Genomic DNA, 19,190 nt, shown 5'->3' with positions numbered 1-19,190 from the left:
TTCCTTTATTTTCTTTTTCTTTTTCTTTTTTTTTTCTTTCCTCCTCCCCTCCTCTAACCCCTCTTTCTCCTCTTTCCCACACTCTCATCCCTCCCTTGTACAGTAAACAACCACCATTTTTTTCCCCAAAAAAACAACCACCACTTTTCTTAAGACGGCAGAGTGATTATTATTGGTATTGTTAGGGGTAAACAACATCATCCCTTCAAACAACGAATCCATCTCATCTTCCTCCATATGATTTGGCTGCCCCTAAACCCAAAACTAAAATCTTCCAAATCCAATAAACCACCAAATTATGAATCAATCAAAATCTGACAAAAGAAAATACAGAAATGCTTGCTCTTAGTCTTACTTCCAATTTCAAAACTCAAAGCTTGCCTCTTTGATTGTTGATTGGTGTGGCTGGTTGGTTACAAGTACTAGTGCACTGCAGAAGAAGAGATTCTGAGAAGGATAAGACAGGCAACTTTTAAGGGTGGCGGCGAGCATACACCTTTGGTTAATGTGGTGAGCAATATAAAGTAAAATCCTATAATTGTAATATATTAAAATCATAAGTAAAATCCTAGTGAATAAAATCATAAGTAAAATCATGTAATTGCAATATATTAAAATCATATAATTACAAATCCGGTTGAAACTCATTACTTTAAAATCATGTCATTACAATATGTTAAAATCTCAATTGAATATACTCTCCTTAATAGACTTAACACAATAGTCTCGGATTGGAGAAGGGATTTGGAATGTCTTTTCTTTTGCAATCTGGACAGAAGGAGAAACGCTTACATGAAATGAGGATATCACTATTTTGCTATCTTGGTCAATCACATTATGCCACGCGTAATAATTTTTTCACACGACAATCTGGGATTCGTTGGGGGATAGCAAAACAGTGTTATCCCCGTTTCATACAAGTTTTTATGCCATTAAAGAGTATATGATATGATGCATATAAATTATTTTATAACATAGACAAGCACTTGAATAAAGAATATATTTTTATGGGCAGAAGAAGTGCTTCCTAAAGAAGTATTCCGAAACGGATCCTTACAACGCCTTACAGCTGTTCGCACATGTCATTCTCTTAGAGGGGAATGTTTGGGCCAAAAATGGAAACAAGACCATTAAGGGATTTTTAAAATCTAGGATGAGCTTTGGGCCACATGTTATACTAAAGAGAGAATTGGGTTTAAAAGAAAGGCCCAAGATCGTAGTCATCCCAATAACATTTGTCTTTCTGTTATCCAAGGTTTAAAGGGGGTTTTACCCGGGTAAAGACACTTTGCCCAAAATAAAAGCTTTAAAGTCGACTTCAACAACTGGGAAGAAATCAGGCAGCAAAAGAAAGATTGAACAACCACATTAATTGCGATTTGAGCCATGAATCTCTACTGAGCCAACTTGTCGAGGCCATACTGAAGCATTTCTCACCATCAACGGAAGGATCAAAGCACTCAAGTTTACCAGCTCTACCTGCAAAAGAAGGACTGACAACAGATCTCTTCACCAAGTGTGCAGATTCAAACACCAAGGAGGCTATATAGCAGAATGGCAAAACACATGGACACAACTTTTTGCTCAGAAAAAGACTTCAACTCGATCAACCTTTGATCTCGTTGAACTCAATTACTTTTCCTCCGTATTAAGAATTCAATGAAAGTTAGAATACACCATCCAAACACACCATAAAATTAGGATTAAAAGACTAGAATTTGTACACATATAATTGATGCTACTTTCCATAGGTGGTGCTACTTTCTTATGTATGATAGTCACCTTTTGAAAGATTAGGGGGCTCAAAATCAAATTGGAAGTTTAGAAGGCAAAGCGTAACAAGGTCTATCATTTTGGTCCATTGCGAAAACCAAACCTAAATAAGAAGAGAGCATTTTTGCTCACCACTTTAACCCAAGGTGTACCATCCCCACCCTACTCAACACTTGACACATGTCCATGACTATAACTATGGCTCCATAAATACAAAGCAAATAGTTAATTATGGTTAGGCCTATGAACACGTGTCAAGTGTGGTAAAGATACACCTTGAGTTAAAGTGATGAGCAAAAATATTTCCAAAAAAGAATATTATGTTTTGTGGAATTCTTTTTTGTAGTTGACTCTACTTTCTTTAATCTAAGCTAGGTCCTTTCCTCACAACAACATTTGTTCAACGCCCATTGGATATCATTACTTTTTTTTGTTGTTGGTTTGGTCCTGGTCGGAAGATTTCATCACTTTATTTTATTTACTTCAATCCTTTCATACCAGCCAGACAAATTCATTTTAATAAAAGGTATTTTCTTTGAATTCCGCAGCTCATGGTTGACGTTAAATCCTAAATTATAAGATATTTTGTGGAAAAAATCTAGTTTATATCCTAATTATAGTTGGGTTCACTTTAATAGACGATGCAGAGTAGAGTAGTCTTGAAGTGTTGTCGTGGTCAATTTTAGACATTTGTGGCATTCATGCATGATTAGTTGGTTTACAATTTCCTGGAACATATGCTCTGAAATTTCAATGGCATTAAGTATGTGTGGGATATATATTATACTCTATTTCATTATATGGATCTTCTTATTGATTTCTAACTGTTTGATGAAAGGCCTGAAAGTAGAGCTGACTTAGACACTCTGCAGATTAGTCCTCGGATAATTTCTTTTTTTCTTTTTATACAAGCGATACTAGGGAGGAGGGAATTGAACCTTAGACCTCAAGTGCAGATTTGCTACAAGCACCTTCCTAGTTAGTCCTCTGATTACTTCTCTAGTTTAAGCTTGAATATTGTCTCAACATTAACTTTGTATCCAAATGTCCTTGACTTTTTAACTCTAATTAACTGCAAAGTAATCTTCCTTTTTTTTTCCTTTTTTTTGTTTGTTCTATGAGTCGTAATCATGCACATGTTCTTGAACACAGGTTTTTGAAGGTCCAAAGTGCATGGAATCCCAGTGGTATAATCCAAAAAGAAAACAACATGTATGGTCTTATTAATAAAAGTTGGAATAAGTGTTCTTGTTTTCTTCTTTGCATTTTCTTCCCCTCTTACATAAAAAGACAACCCAATTTAAAAGGTTTCCTTTGCATCAAGGAAAGAACCTCAATGCACTTTCCATGCATTAACCAAGTCGATAAGGTCACTGGAGAAAATATTGAAAAAGGAAATTAGGTGGTGTGGAAAATAGAGGAGTGGTAATACTTAAAAATTGACAAATGACATACATGTTCTGGTTCAACAACTATTATCAAGAAAATAAATGTTGGATGTGGAAATGTGGTGTGAACCATTTGATCTTAAATGTTATCAGAAAAAATAGTGTGATACGGGATATCACTGTTTTGCTATCCCCTGCCAATCACGGTATGTCAAGTGAAAAAGTTATCACATATGGCATACTGTGATTGGGTGGGGATAGCACTATTTGTGGAAATATGGTGTGAACCATTTGATCTTACATGTTATCAAAATAACTTGTGAGAAATGGGATACCATGATTGGCCGGGAATAGCAAAACAGTGCTATCCCCATTCCACACAAGTGCTTATGCACATGTCATTGCTTATGAGGGGACTGTCTACTGCAGAATTTCATGCAGTGGTCACCTCCTTGACATAAAATATGGATCAAGCTTGAGCTTGACATATTCTTTAATTTATTATGGACAAAGTTTGATAGACTATGTTGCAGGTAAATGCACATTCTATATATATATATATTATGTGTCCTATATATGGACTGGTAACAATCTTGCTACAACTTGTCTCAAATCACAAAAAGAATCTGATACAAGTTTTTCACCGGAGCAATAATCCAAACTGAAAATGTACAAGTTTCCTGCTAGTACATTAGTGTCCCATGCAATCATATTGCAGCCTGTTATTGTTCAGGCCAGGTACTTTTCTGCTTGCACAGATAGTAATGTCATTGTTCTTCTGTTAATCTGTAACCTTATTTTCTTCTTCTTGGTTTGTAATTGTTATGCAGTTTCAAGACCCAAAAGGACCTACTTGGTATGAATTGCACTATTTCTCCATCGCCTCATTCGATTATCCCCGCACACACACATATATCATAATTTTTTCAATGTTTGATTTGATCTCTAACATGATCAAGTGTAATTAAAACCAGGTTGTCGTACAAAGGTACCCCGCAATGTAAACATGGAGAAATTGCGGAATGGCTATTTGTTTCCTGAGGTGATTTTATGACATTTCATTCATTTCTACTTTTGTTATTTTTCTTGGATATAACAATCTATTTACATTCCCTTTTCTTTCCTCAGTTTGGTTGAATATGCATTTGGTTTGACTTTAAACTTTCAGTATTATTTATACTCGATCGAAGCTTTATAATACTCTTTTAATCAAATTGTCCTGCAAAATATGATACTTTTATTGCCTCCACAGCTCAATTTTAGTGTTGATTTATATAGTCTAGCAAATTTATGTCTCTTTTACTTTGCTAATTCAGCACTTTGAGTGTCCTCTTGATCACCTGAGATCTCTTACCGCTCATCATTCTTTTGTCATTAATTCAGATTTCAAGGCTTGAGGTTCAACACATTGAGAAGTTCCCAAATGCAAAGTTGATAAGCCTTGGGATTGGTGATACAACAGAACCAGTACCACAAATCATCACATCAAGCATGGCTAATGTTAGTAATTTCAACTGAATTTTTACTTTCAATGTAGATATTATATTTCTATATTTTTCTAGTTTAGTGTTTGATTGTGTCCTAAATTGCACCAAGATTAAATAGCCTTAAGGTGGAATTCTGTTCTGTGCATGGACACAGACAAATTAGTAATTTTAAATTTGTGCAGAAATAATTTGATGTAAACTCACTGAGGGCTATGTTCTGTTCAGGCAGAGGGATATCGTACGGTCTGGTAAAAGTGCATAAGGTGTTATTGTGTTGAAATCCTAGTAAAAGGTGCACTAGAAACCAAATGTTATTAGGTGGTAAACATTTCTTTTGAGATATCAGTTTTTACTACTGTTATACGGTTAAAAGTATTCGTATCCTGTGTATAAATCACAAAATTTTCATCGAAGATTGAATTTCTGCCTTGGACAGTTTTATTGTCATCAAGAACATCTAATTGATTGAATGTCTGATGCCCTGTTTGTATGAGAAGATGCTAGTTTTCGGATATGAAACCTGGTTATGGAGATGATGCATTTCCGGATTTATGTGCTTACTGTTTACAGGGCTAGTTGTGAACACATCAGTAGTCTCTTGTTATATGAATACATCCTCAGCACAACACAATGTACACATCTCATTTAGGTTGCAATTGGATATGTCTATTTAAATGAGGGATTTTGGTTTTTCAACTATGTTCAAGTTGATCATATTAACTGTTAAGAGAAAAAAATTGGATGGACTTTTTGAAGGATTGGAATGTTTAATACTTTGGTGTTTTGCAGTATGCACACGCCCTTTCAACTGTGGACGGTTATACAGGATATGGCCCTGAGCAAGGCAACAAGGTACATAGTACATGCCATACTGCTTGGTTTAGCATTTATCATCTGGTGCATCAAATTAGTTACTATTTTTTGGGTACAGCGGTGCATCAAATTTATATAATTTAGAAAAATTCTCTTGCCAGATTGTGAATTTTGACTATTGATCACGTTAGTTTTTACTAGAATGTGTGGTCCACATTCACAGTCTCGCAACATAACTCTAGAGTAGAAAGTGTTACCATATACATGCGTGTGTGTGTGTGTTGCAGCCAGATGGTGTCCTCACTTGGTACTTTTTATGACATAAAACTTCTATCATTTCTACATAGGCATTGCGGAAGGCAATTGCAAAGGAATTCTATAAAGATCTGCCCATAAAAGACACAGAAGTTTTTGTATCAGATGGCGCACAGAGTGACATTACTCGGCTTCAGGTACTCAACCGTTTAAGTTTGGTGGATGCTAGTTATCTTTTCTATTTTTTGGTTTTTCAGTTTCAAGTGTCGCTCACTCTTTCCTGTCTTAAATTCTGAAAATTACTACAATGCTAGAAACAATGATTTCCCTTATGTGGTATTTACAGCTACTGCTGGGTTCCAACGTGACGATTGCTGTGCAGGATCCATCCTTTCCGGTGAATTCTTATAATTCTAAATACTACGAGTTTACGTCGCTTTTTTTTTACTGCATACCACTATACTAGTAGCTTATGTAACGAAATGTCACCAAATCTTCTTCAATGCCAAGTGATGGATGCTAAGCATGCTGCTCTGTAGTGTTCTGGAAACCCTGATATTGGGTAATCTTATGTTGCTAGACTTATGTTTCCAGACAAAAGCTTATTGAGAATGCCTCAGAATTATATGCAAAGTGACATTCAAGACAATTATGATATTTTTTTTCTTTTCAATTCATTAACACATTCTATTGGGGATTCATATTCTTTTCGATACGATTTTACAATAGAAAGTTTCCCAATGGATGCTACATTTTCCTCTTGAGTATGGATACAACCAAATCATGAACTTAACACAGCTCATGCATATTCTGATGTGGAATGGTACATATTCATGGCAGGCTTACATAGACTCAAGTGTCATAATAGGTCAGGCTGGTGTTGAAGATGAAGCTGGGAGGTATGGGAGAATTGAATACATGAAATGTGGACCCCACAATAACTTCTTTCCTGACTTGGCAACCACTTCAAGAGCAGACATTATCTTTTTTTGCTCTCCAAACAACCCCACGGGTCATGCAGCAACAAGGAAGCAATTAGAACAACTTGTAAATTTTGCAAGGGAGAATGGATCAATTATTATCTTTGACTCTGCTTATTCATCTTATATAAAAGATGGTAGCCCTCGATCAATTTATGAAATTCCTGGTGCTAGAGAGGTACATGAGTTTTTTTTTGTTTTTCTTTACTACTTTAGTGCATGCTTTGAGTTTATATAATCATGGTTTTGCAGGTTGCCATTGAAATTTCATCATTCTCAAAATTTGCTGGGTTCACCGGTGTCCGGCTAGGTTGGACAGTTGTTCCTGAGGAGGTCTTGTACTCAAATGGGTTCCCTGTTATACATGACTTCAATCGCATTGTGTGCACTTGCTTCAATGGGGCGTCCAATATTGCTCAAGCTGGTGGACTGGCATGTCTTTCCTCAGAGGGTTTCCTGGTAAGTTTTAAAGTCCAAAATAAACAGAACAAGTGAACCGATCTATATTCAGCTTTAATGTTGATTCTTTGTGTGCCTGTGAGTGTGCATGAAGATTTTGCATGTGTCCACTTCATTTCAATGTTTCCTACTTTCCATGCTCATTTCCATTTTCACTCAATCATGAGTATTTTCATAGTAACAATAGAAGAAGAACACTTACGTGGCTGCAAAGTCTTTCAAAGGACATAAATCTCCACAAATAATTGACATTTTCATAATATGCATTGTGTATACATACTTTCCAAACCCAAGAAAACCCCAAAGGCTTTTACTTCTTTATATACATAGGGGTGATTTTATGTTAGGACTCAAGATCTCACATTGAAAAAATAATATATCCCAGAATGGTTTAAGAGCTCTTGGGCACCCTTCCCTTACCAGTCGGTTTTTAGGGGCAAGTTCTACCTATGGATTCTTAACAGTTTAGTATTGAAATGTCTAGCATTTTTATAATGTTAATGGAAAATTGTGTTTCAGGCTGTGCGTTCTCTGGTTGACTACTACATGGAGAATGCAAAGATATTGGTTGAAACATTTGCTTCTGTGGGTCTAAAAGTATATGGCGGCACAAATGCTCCCTATATTTGGGTGCATTTTCCAGGCTCAAATTCTTGGGATGTATGCACCAAAGTTCTTGAGAAAGCACACATAATTACAATTCCAGGCTCTGGTTTTGGTCCATCTGGTGAGGAGTTCCTGAGAATTAGTGCTTTTGGCCACAGAGAGTCTATTCTGGAGGCCTCATCTAGGCTTAAATCCCTATTTCTATAAGAAGCACAGTTAGCATGGCTAAATCAGATGAGCTTGGGTTGGCCCAACTTTACAGTTTGATATCTCAGAACATCGTTGGCTTGTAATAAATATACTTTTGTCATTGGCTTTTCCTTTCTTTTTCACGTACACGACCAAAACAAAGATACCTTCTTCGTGATGACAAGTCGATATTTTAAATTATTCTAAATTTCTTTGAGGGGTATTCGAACACAGTGCCGTGCAAGGGGCAAACACAGTGCCGTGCCCAACTAATCTAACTAGTTCTGCAACCAAAAATTGCTCAGGATCCCTCCTGGCCAACATCCCATTCTCAGTAGAAATGCATCAATATCTGATGTACCACCATCAAACATAAAGAAAATACTAAAAATGTGTATTTAATGTAACCTAGAGATAATTGAGCTAACTACGAAATAAATTCAAAAACAACATGATAGAACGGAAAAGGAAATAGATTGAGACAACCGGCCTTATACTATGAATATGGAGAGAGTACGCTATATCCTGAACCTTATAATTTTGCTTACATCCAGTAAAGAGCTATCACAGTGAGTTGATGCTAATTTCACACTTTGAAAGGATAAAAAGGGTAAGAAAAACTTACAGCAATCATATCAACCAACACTTTCCGTGTTGAGCTGTACTCACAATATTAAGAGAAGTGCAATCATCAAATATCAAGGACCAGACAGCTAACCAGTTCAGTCGCCAGTGCACTCCTTGTGGCAATTACCTTCCAAAGATCTAGTTCTGATTCTGTTGGTCGTCCAGCATGTTCAATGGGGTCAACGAGTGATGAGGATGAAGCTGCTGAGATGGAAGCAACATGGTTCTGCACATACACCTGCAGAACAGCAATATTTTGATTGGCATCCTTTGTGATCACATGAAGCTTCCCCAGGAATCCAGCAAGCAAATAGGGAGACTCTGATTCAGTGAAGTCACGAATTGGAACATCTTCTGCAACAACTTTCCAATCATCAGCTAGGTAATCGTATACCTTGATCTTTGCATTATCAGGAGAACTAGAAGGATCCAGTGCATACAATTCACCATCAACAGTGGCACTCATTTTCGTCCCTGCCTGTCTTGCCGGCCAACCCTCCCCCAAGCCAATGGGCATTTCAACCCATGAATTCGCCTCAGGATCATAAACCTCTCCTCCAACATCAACAAAAAAGGGCCAGCAGTATAAACTCTGTGGAACATACAACCTTCCCCTGTATGAAGTCATTCCAGTAGCAATAGGCTTGAGCAGATCAGCCAAAAATGCAGTCGGTAAGACCTGAGCTTTCGTAAAGGGCATGCTTGGTATTTGGGACCACACACCTGTTTTTGGATCAAATACTTCAGCTGATTGAAGAGGGGTCAATCCACCATGACCCCTAGTAACCCCTCCAACAGCATAAAGTTTATCATCTAAGATGCCTGTCTTACAATAAGCTCTACCAATTGACATTGGACTTGATTCACTCCAAGAGTTTGTAACTGGGTTATATCGCCATGCACATCTCAGGGCTGAAGCCTTGGAAAATCCCCCTAGCACATAGAGGCAGCCATCAACAGCCCCAACAGAGCAACCACAAAATGGCATTCGATCCATTGCATCCTTCCTCCCAAGCCAACCCATGATGACATCTGTAATCCTGATACTTGAGCCTGCCATGTTCCACATTCTAAGGGCAGCTAAACCCTTCCTAGATTCATCTTCACGAGAAACATTTGGCATTGGTGGCAACCTTTGCCATCTTCTGGCCAGAGGATCAAGAGCATACCATATGAGCTTATCATTTGCGACCTTTGTTAATATATAAAGCCATTCCTCTGTTGTTCCCATCTCTTTTCTCAAAGAGAAAAGTTCAGCACTCAAAATAGTGGCTTTCCAGGTCCGTGACACCGACTTCAATTTCAAATAGTGGATCCTAGGTATTCTGGAAAGAATCTGAATAGATATCTCGTCAGGAAGGCAGGGAATCAATCTCGGGTTTTTCTCATAAAAGCTTGAAGACAACCTTGGCCTCTTGCATGGTGCACTCTGTAAAACCTCATAAGGTTCATTCCCTCTAGTCCTGGAATGGTTCAAGCTCAAAATAGTCCCCATGGGTATCTTCCTCCAACCTCGTTAGATTATAATCAAATTGAACCTCTTCAATCACAATTCTACCATCATATCTACAAAAAACTGAAAATCTAAATAAATAAGGGATCGTATGAGGAATTAAGAATCAATGTCCAACGTCAATTACCAAAAAGCAAATCACATTTTCATTTGAAAAAAAACAAAAACAAAAAGAGAAACGAGCAAGCAAGAGACTGCAATGCAAATCACTTGAAACAACCTTGTCCACCATATTGCCTCCTTCAATTCAAGATTTGACAAGCACCCAAATATTATAAAAGCCTCATAAAATCAATCAATGTTTCTAACAGCTAAATTATATAAGAAAAAAAGATAAATCGTCAGTCTTAAAATATTCAGATCAAAGAAGAAAAAAAAAGGTTCATAAGATATCATCAACTAAATGGGCATATCCGAACAAAAAAAAAAGCACTGGCCATAGCAATTGAAACAAGATGAACCCGGAGCTTCCTCAGCCTTGCTTTATCCTCCAAATACAGCAAACCCATTTCATCTTCACAGCTAAAAGTCTAAAATTTACAAAAGAAATTCACTTTCTTATTTGTTTGTCTCAATTTTCTTGATCATCAAACAGAAAAATTCGACACAACCCCTTAAAACTTCAATTTCATAAATGAATATTCAATCCTTCGACAAAATCAACCAAAATTGAGACAAGGAAATTGATCAGCAAAAAAAAGAGAAGAGAGCAAATCGAGACTGTTCACCTGAGAATTTGAGAAATTAAACGGCAACGAGAAGCTGTGTTCTTGTGCTTGCTGCGAAGCTTAATAGCGAGGCAGTACCAAGAGTCATTGGCTTTTTCACGCAATTCCTTCCTCAATCCCCTCCGTCCTGCTCACTTTATTTGTTTTTTCTTTTCTTTATTACAATTTTTGCTTGTTTGCGTGTGTCACCGAACTCATCTGATTCGCTGCAACGCAGTCCAGGTGTTCATCACATTTCTGAAGTAATTTTTTTGTTTTTACAGAATATAACACAACTACAAATAGGACTGGAATTTTTAACCCAAAAACCGCCTGAATCGGCTTGGTGAAGAACAGTTCGGCTCACGGTTTGATCCAACCGAACTGGCAGTAGCAAAAAGTTCCTAAATATATTTGAAGTTGGGGTCATGAGGTTTCGAACACCTCATGGACGTGCTTATTTTGACTCGTTAAAACCTTTGTAGAAAAAATTCGGTGGGATAAAAATCTAATCAAAGGGAAAGAGTACAGTGTGCATATGTAGGGGATGGGTGCAGTCCGGTCCGATTTGGTTTCCATCTCACACAAAAACCGATGCTATTCAATTAGTGCGGTTCAGTTTAGATTTGCTGAATTTTTTTTTATGAAATTGGTCGGTTCAGTTTAAACCGATTTCCGTGCTTTTTCTGGTTTTGGACCGGATTTTTTATTATATATTTTTCAACTTTTATTTTTTACAAATTCCAACTGAAAATTTATTTTTTAGGCTTAATTTTTAAGTTTGAATCGGTCTAGTTCAGTTCAATGTCAATTTGTTAATTTTTAAGTCAACACGGTTTTTTCCAATCATGTACGGCTCGGTGTTCCAATTTTCCGGTTTTTCGGTCTTGATGCCCACATTACGCATATCTTGTATGTAGAAAATTGTTGAATGCTCCCGTTGATAACGGCGTGGTTGAATTAATTTGAAGATGCAGTACAAATGATATTGGTCACATGTTTGTCTCCTATAGAGTGAGCTTCGATAATGCTTTGTATAAAAATTGCTTCCATACCATTGCAGAATGTATAAGTGTTGTCATTCATTTAATCTCTCTTGAGATTAGAGTAATACCAACAACATCTAGGCTATTTTCATAAAACATTTCACTATATTAAATGGTTAGAAAGATTCATAAAATAATTCATACACTCTCTTTAATAAGTAAGAATATAATCAAATACAATAATAAAATGAGCTCATATGTTACCTGTATGATGATAAAAGCATTACAAGTTATATGGCATAATAAGCTATTCATATAAATTTTTGTATGCTTTGAGAGAAATTCTATAGGTTCTTCAAGAATTCTAAATATTTTTGAACTTTTAACATTTGAATACTTTGCAAAAATATTAAACTTGAATTCGAATTCATAACTTAATCAAAGTATTCAATTTTGAAGCAATTGGATCATTTTCATTTCATGGAAAAGGTAAAGAGTAGTTCCCAATAGCTCAAGGCTCTCTACTCTCTTATTCATCTTTAGTGTCTACTAATTATAGGCATAGGAAATACATCATCATTTACCACCCATAAGTGGTGGTTACAAGGCATAATTACAAATGATAAATATTGTAGTGCATATAGGTTACAATCCTACCATGATAATTAGAGGAATTATAGTGGACTTATGATGGCTATTATGGAGGGCATTATAGTAGGCATCATAACCTATGAATTTACAACAAAAATCAATTTTGATGGTTCTTATTCAATATGTTTACAGAGAAATCTAACATGGTAGATGATAGTCTAGCTAATCTTGGACATCAATTTGATAATCCTTATATTTGGTTCTCAAACTTTCCTAGTTGTGTTTTGTAATTTAGAATAAAATTTAATTTATATGCTTTAAGGATCCGCAGGGATCCTCTTTGTCCCTTGTATTTTCAAAAACAAAAAATAGCTAGCCTTCCATACCATATGTATGAAAATAGTCAAGAATCCCGGCCCATTCTGTTTGGTAGCAGGTAGCATTTACCAAAAGGACGTGGTACACTTATATATCACAAAAAATTAAGATACATGGTCGAATACTTTTTTTGTCACCGAACTTTACACGAAAATTCAATTTGATCACTGAAAAAAAATTTTAGCAAAATTGATTATTGTGTTTCCCAAAATTTACAATTTATAGACATTCTATTATCTTCCATTAACTTTATTTAAGTGCAGTTTTTATTTTTATGTTTTTACGAGTTAGGGTATACTGTGCTATTAGGGTTTAACAAATTGGGGGAAATTTTGGGTTGAAATTAGAATTGTGAGGTATAAGGTCGTAGATTAGATGCTATATTGAAGCTCGAATCGATTGAGTGAAAAGTGTATTGTGACTTCAGATGGCAAGCAGACGTAATCAAGGTGATAAAGCACCAAAAATATATTGAGAAGTTGTTGATTTCATTTTAATTTGATTATACCTCACAATTTCAATTTCAACCCAAGATTTCTCTCAATATGTTAACCCCTAATAGCACAATATACCCTAACTCGTTGAGTTAGAGGAAGAAGTCTAAAGATGCTTCCTAAAAAATTTAAAATAAAAACTTAATGGATGATAACAAAATGTCTATAAATTATAAATTTTGAAAAACACAGTGACAAAAAAAAAAATTAATCATAAGATATATATATATATAGAGAGAGAGAGAGAGAGAGAGAGAGAGAGGTGGGGTATTATTGGATCGATGGAGTCAACTAGAGTCATTTTCATGAGATAAATATGAATATAGGCAATGTCTCTGAAGGGAAGGGACCATTAAATAGAGAAGAGACAGGATGGTTGAAGTCATTCAAAACACAGAGTGTAGTGGTGTACTAGAAATGAAACTGGCAATGCAACTGATGCCTGCCAAACCCTCCTGCTGTAAGCTAACTCATAAACACAGCATGTTTCAGACTTTTAGTACTTTCTCATATCATTTATATATATCTACTTTTATATATATGCTTCTTACATTACTCATCATATATATATATATATATATATATATATACACTCTACTGTTATTTAGCTTTACCAGCTGGTTAACCTAACCTTGACAAAACATTCAAATACGTTCTGTATCCTTTTACTATTTGCTTTAATATATAACTTACCACTTAGCTAATCCTGCCTATCCAATACTACCTTATCTCCTCTCTCTCTCTCTCTCTCTCTCTCTCTCTCTAGATAGCTAGCCATGAACATAAAAAACAGTTCTACTAGTACTAAGGAGAAGAAGGATAAGAAGATGATGATCATGAGGGGCTTCATGTGCCAGTCTCCGGCAGCGACTGCGGTTTGTATGAGTAGAGCCGATGCTCGCTCAGTTATGGTGCCTAGAAGATCATCTACTAGTAGTCTTAATAATAATTTTGATACTAATTTCAATCGCACAAACTACACAAGATCATTGCTCAACAGCAACAAATACTACTACTCCAGGCTCCTCACTTCTCCTCCTCCTCCTCATCATCATGTTGATGATCATGACAAAATATTGTTAGCAATAGTCAATTAATGTGTTAATTATGTAGTAAATTAATGTGTTAATTATGTAGTCAATTAATGTTTGGCACCTACAATATTTGGGGGGCTTGACTAGTTTGGTTGCCTAATTAGTTTGGTTGCCTAACTTGGTTGGTTGCCTAACTTGGGGGGCTTGACTAATGTCTTAGGAACTTGTATATATATGTGTTGATTGTAAGTAATGAAACATAAGTGAAAAATCAGAAAATATTCTACAACTCTCATTCTCTCTACACTTTCCACTCTCTACTCTCAATATTCTCTATGTTTTAGCATGGTATCAGAGCCTATGGCTAATCCTTAAGATCCTCTATCAAATTGAGAGTCGTTGGCGTTTTTTTCATGTTGCTGTAAATTCTCTTGTTTCTGTTAAATTTCCTCTCTTTATTTGTATGGGCAATAAGTCCCTTGGCCACGATGGCCTAATTTGTTTCCTATGGGCACTACGTTCCTTGATCACCATGATCTCTTTCCTCCGTGAGCCTCATCATCGCTCACCGAGCCATTTCCTTTCCTCCGCGAGCCTCGTCACCGCTCGCTGAGCCTTTTCCTACTCGGCCTTGTCTCTGTCATGCCGAGCTACACTACTGCCGTTGTTCCCTTTGCACAGCCACTCTGGTGTTTGCATCATCTCTCAAGCTCTAACGAGCTTCCTTATGTTTTTTCTTTGACTTTTCTGCTGGTCTCTATCTTCTTTGCTGCTATCTTGAGCTCTCTTTCTCCTTCTCGTTTTTTAGCACCCTTTCTTTGTCTCTTTTTTTGGTGGGTTCCTTTTTTGTTTGTTTGTTTCTTATCACATATTGCCTTTCTTCATCATTTCCTCTTGTGCCCACGTGATAGGTGTCTTACTTGTAACATTCCATTTTTTTAATACTACTATTCTCTTTTTTATGGTTTCTTTTCTCACCACCAATCTCATACTTCTTATTTTATTCCCTTTTATTTCCTTAAATTATTTCTTCCACTCTATTTCCATCCAATTTTTTGTCTGGTATATTTCTTCTCCCTTGTTGCCTTTCACTTTTCTCTGTGTTACCCACGGGTGTTTTCTCCTCATCTCTTCGTTCTCATGCACACCCACGCCAATAACTTGGCTTCCTTTTCCCTTTATTTTATTGGACTTGTTTTGCACCATATGCCTCTTCCGTTTCAACACCTCTTACACTTGTCAACATCACCTACCCTATCTATACAATATTTGTCCCTTTCTCTCTATGTGTGCATACACATGTCATCCACCTTCATTCATTTTTATTTCTTCTTTCTTTTTGGGTTGTTGCAGACTCTTCTCCATCTTTTATTCCTTTCCTCCAGTTGTCGGCTGCCCATCTCCATTCCACCTTTCCTTGCATTTGTTTCTGCCACGAGACTGCCATGTTTGAGTCTCTTTACTATTATTTCATTTTCTCTTCTTCCAAATCTCGACCCTCTACCAGTGTCAAATTTGAGGGGGAGATAGATGCAACTTTATTTGGGTGCTGCAACTTTATTGTCATTACCGGTGTTGCTTTCTCCAAATCTCGACTCTCATACGTCGTCGGATTTGAGGGGGAGTGACACTGCTGCTCATCTATTCCGCTGCCTGCAATTCAGTTACCTATCTGCCATGACTGATTCTTCTACATCTGAGCTTCAGTCAGCTTCTGTTTCTCAAGTGCCACTGCTTTTATGGTTCTGACAACCCCTTCTCTTCAGGGGGAGAGGAGGAGTGAAGAGAAGTTGTGTCTGCAATAATGGAAGTATTTGTGACGCTGCTAGTATTGTTGTTGCTGCTTACACCATCCTTTGATGGTGCCAGCTCTTGCCTTTTGTGTCCCTTTGCTGTTAACAGTGTTGTTGCTCCTACCTGTTATGAGAGTTGTTGGGGACAGTGTTGCTGGGGATAGTTATATTGCTCTTGCTGGTGCCAGTGTCTTAGATTTCTCTCACTTGTGCCAGTACCACTGATCATATGGCTTCATCGACCCCTTCTCTTCAGGGGGAGATGAGGAGTGAAGAGAAGTTGCCTCTGCTGTTGCTACTGCCACAGTTGTCTGCCCTGCCTTGTCTTGCTGGTGCCAGTGCCTTATATTGCTCTTGCTGGTACCAGTGTTGCTCTTGCTGCTGCCAATGTTGTTGTCTCTTGTTGAGGACAATGTTGTTGTTGCTTCTACCGTGTTCTTGCCTTTGCTGGTGTGTTTCCGCTGTGTCACGCCCGTTGACCTTGCCTTTGCTCTTGACTTTCTTTACCTTGCCTTACCCTATTTTTTAGGGTTTGGTTGCCTTTGCCTTTGCTTGGGTTGGGTTTCCTTGCCCTTACCTTTGTCATGCCTTACCTTATCTTTAGGGTTTTGTTGCCTTATCTGGGCTTTCTTTGCCATGCCTTGCCACCTTGCCTTTGCTTGGCCTTTATTTGCCTTACCTTGCCTTACCCTTTCTTTTTAGGGTTTGGTTTTACCTTGACGTGCCTTTCCCTATTTTAGGGTTTGGTTTCTGTGTCCTTGCCGTGTTCACAGGGTTTCTGTGTCCTTGCCGTGTTCACAGGGTTTCTGTGTCCTTTACCTTACCTTTGCCGTGTTCACAGGGTTTCTGTGTCCCTTGCCGTGTTCACAGGGTTTCTGTGTCCTTGCCGTGTTCACAGGGTTTCTGTGTCCTTTACCTTACCTTTGCCGTGTTCACAGGGTTTCTGTGTTCTTTGTTTTGCCTTTGCCTTGTTCGCATGGTTTATGTGATCTACCGACCAACCGGCTGCACTTGGATTTGGTGTTGCCACCGACAGACCGAAATGATTAACTTCGATGTGGCCTTTGCTCCACGTGTGGCCCACCATGTAGTGGTCCCACGTGAGGGGGCATGTTGAAGTGGATCGACATTCTATTAAGAAGAAGCTTGATGCGGAAATATTAATAACGACAGTCTCTCTTTTGGCAAGTTGGTCATTGATGATATCTATGCACCAACTTGAGGGGGAGTGTTAGCAATAGTCAATTAATGTGTTAATTATGTAGTAAATTAATGTGTTAATTATGTAGTCAATTAATGTTTGGCACCTACAATATTTGGGGGGCTTGACTAGTTTGGTTGCCTAATTAGTTTGGTTGCCTAACTTGGTTGGTTGCCTAACTTGGGGGGCTTGACTAATGTCTTAGGAACTTGTATATATATGTGTTGATTGTAAGTAATGAAACATAAGTGAAAAATCAGAAAATATTCTACAACTCTCATTCTCTCTACACTTTCCACTCTCTACTCTCAATATTCTCTATGTTTTAGCAAATATCGCCCTTATTAATTATGCCGTCCACCAGCAAACAAGTGGGAGCTGATCATCATCATGATCTTCTTCCTCTTACCCATCAGCAGCCAATGTCCTCAAAGTCGATCGAAAAAAGACCGTCCTCTCATTCAGATTCAGTCCGGCCTTCATCCGCCGACGACAATGTCTTCCAGGTAAAGATTAATTTCTTTTATTTACCAAGCTCATCAAATTTTCCAACCATGAATATGAATACTATTCGAAATGCTCTTCTTGTTATATGGTGAGAAGGGACAACATTGTGTTATATATGTTGGTTGTTGCAGGTGGTTGTTATGAGAGTTTCTATTCACTGTCAAGGATGTGCTGGTAAAGTGAAGAAACATCTTTCTAAAATGGAAGGTACGTATGCCTTTGCTTGCTACATCAATATGTCAACATTAATTCAAAGGACTTTTTCTCCTTCCTTCTTTCATTTTCTTGTGTTTCTTTTTTCCTTGGATTTGTTGACATTAATTGCATTATAAAAGGTTTACTAATATGTGCTAATACGATAAAAATAAGAGATATTTAGTTATATACCTATTTTTAGCACTAGTGATATAGATAAATTCTACACCATTTAATTTATATAAACAAACCTGAAAAAACCCAAAAAATGATTGCATGCCTTATTGAATTTAATTGTGATTACTTTGATGCCCTATTGAGTGTTTTGGGTTTTTTTTCAATGAGGTTTTGAGGTTGGGTTTGTTTTAAAAAATTGATGGCAGCTTTGTAATTTTTAGGAAGTTCGAAGCTTCTTTGTTATGTTGTAAATGAGCTTTTGATGTGTTTCTAAAATTCATTTCATGTAGTTTTTTAATAATTTAGACAAAAATTTCTTTATAAAAATGCAATTAGCATGCGCGCTAAGTGGTGGTTTAAGGGGTAGTTTTTACATTAAGCAAATGATTAACACTTTTGGGAAATTTTTTTTTAATAATTCTTTTTATACCAGGAGTTACATCATTCAGTATCGACCTAGAGACAAAGATGGTAACAGTTAGAGGACACGTGTCACCATCTGCGGTGATGGAAAGCATTTCAAAAGTGAAAAAAGCAGAGTTAGTGCCCTCTTGAATCCATTCATTCCAAGGTCACCCCATATGGAAGTAAAAGTGGATCCAATTTTAATATTTGCCATTACCTCCGTTGTGGGTAAAACATTACAAAACGTGGTCCTCCATAAAAAAAATAAAAGAGGTCATGGGGGTGTGTTTTTGTGTTGGTGTGTTTGATCATCATGTGAGCTGTAGCCGTATTGATGGTGATGTGTTTTCCTTTTCCTACCGCCAATTCAAAGTGATGTTGATGTATCATAGTTAGAATTTACAATACAAGGACAATTTCTAATTTTTACCCCTCTTCATGATATAAAGGATTTGAATATCACGGGAATAGCACAGTTTTGCTATCCTCCCGTCATGTAAAAAAGTTATTGCACACGACCGAACGAGATTGGTAAGTGATATAGAAGTTTTTCTCCCTCTTCATTTATGTTTGACATAAAATACAATGTGCTACTGGGCCCAAACTGACCAGTTCCTTTTTGGTATTGGTTA

General features: G+C 37.1%; 3 protein-coding genes across 4 annotated transcripts; 2 read left to right on the top strand and 1 right to left on the bottom strand.

Moving 5' to 3' along the window:
- The first annotated feature begins 3,760 nt into the window (after nt 1-3,760).
- On the top strand, nt 3,761-8,123 carry LOC110767060 (aminotransferase ALD1, chloroplastic-like). Its single transcript, XM_021970491.2, has 10 exons — nt 3,761-3,899; nt 3,992-4,017; nt 4,136-4,203; nt 4,545-4,661; nt 5,438-5,500; nt 5,809-5,913; nt 6,063-6,113; nt 6,557-6,874; nt 6,949-7,155; nt 7,675-8,123. Exons 1-10 carry the CDS (start codon nt 3,829-3,831, stop codon nt 7,966-7,968), a joined length of 1,320 nt encoding a protein of 439 aa, XP_021826183.1. The 5' UTR covers nt 3,761-3,828; the 3' UTR covers nt 7,969-8,123.
- Nucleotides 8,124-8,407: 284 nt separating this feature from the next.
- On the bottom strand, nt 8,408-11,060 carry LOC110767059 (F-box/kelch-repeat protein At1g22040). 2 transcript variants are annotated; one of them, XM_021970489.2, is made up of 2 exons: nt 10,819-11,060; nt 8,408-10,153 (listed from the first exon to the last, which is right to left on the bottom strand). In XM_021970489.2, the coding sequence occupies exon 2, from the start codon at nt 10,070-10,072 to the stop codon at nt 8,642-8,644; it is 1,431 nt and encodes a 476-aa protein (XP_021826181.1). In that variant the 5' UTR covers nt 10,073-10,153; nt 10,819-11,060; the 3' UTR covers nt 8,408-8,641. The 2 variants fall into 2 exon arrangements, with proteins under 2 accessions (XP_021826181.1, XP_021826182.1); XM_021970490.2 differs by having other exon boundaries at nt 8,408-10,143.
- A 2,789-nt stretch (nt 11,061-13,849) lies between these two features.
- Nucleotides 13,850-19,136, top strand: LOC110767081 (uncharacterized). Its single transcript, XM_088250275.1, has 4 exons — nt 13,850-14,334; nt 17,604-17,780; nt 17,913-17,988; nt 18,587-19,136. Exons 1-4 carry the CDS (start codon nt 14,023-14,025, stop codon nt 18,706-18,708), a joined length of 687 nt encoding a protein of 228 aa, XP_088106401.1. The 5' UTR covers nt 13,850-14,022; the 3' UTR covers nt 18,709-19,136.
- Nucleotides 19,137-19,190: the final 54 nt, after the last annotated feature.

Source organism: Prunus avium, chromosome 1 (genome assembly GCF_965620075.1).
Source record: "Prunus avium chromosome 1, drPruAviu1.hap1.1, whole genome shotgun sequence".
Taxonomy (NCBI): Eukaryota; Viridiplantae; Streptophyta; class Magnoliopsida; order Rosales; family Rosaceae; genus Prunus; species Prunus avium.
The sequence above is the reverse complement of the archived record's forward strand: the minus strand, read 5'-3'. Positions and strand labels throughout refer to the sequence as shown.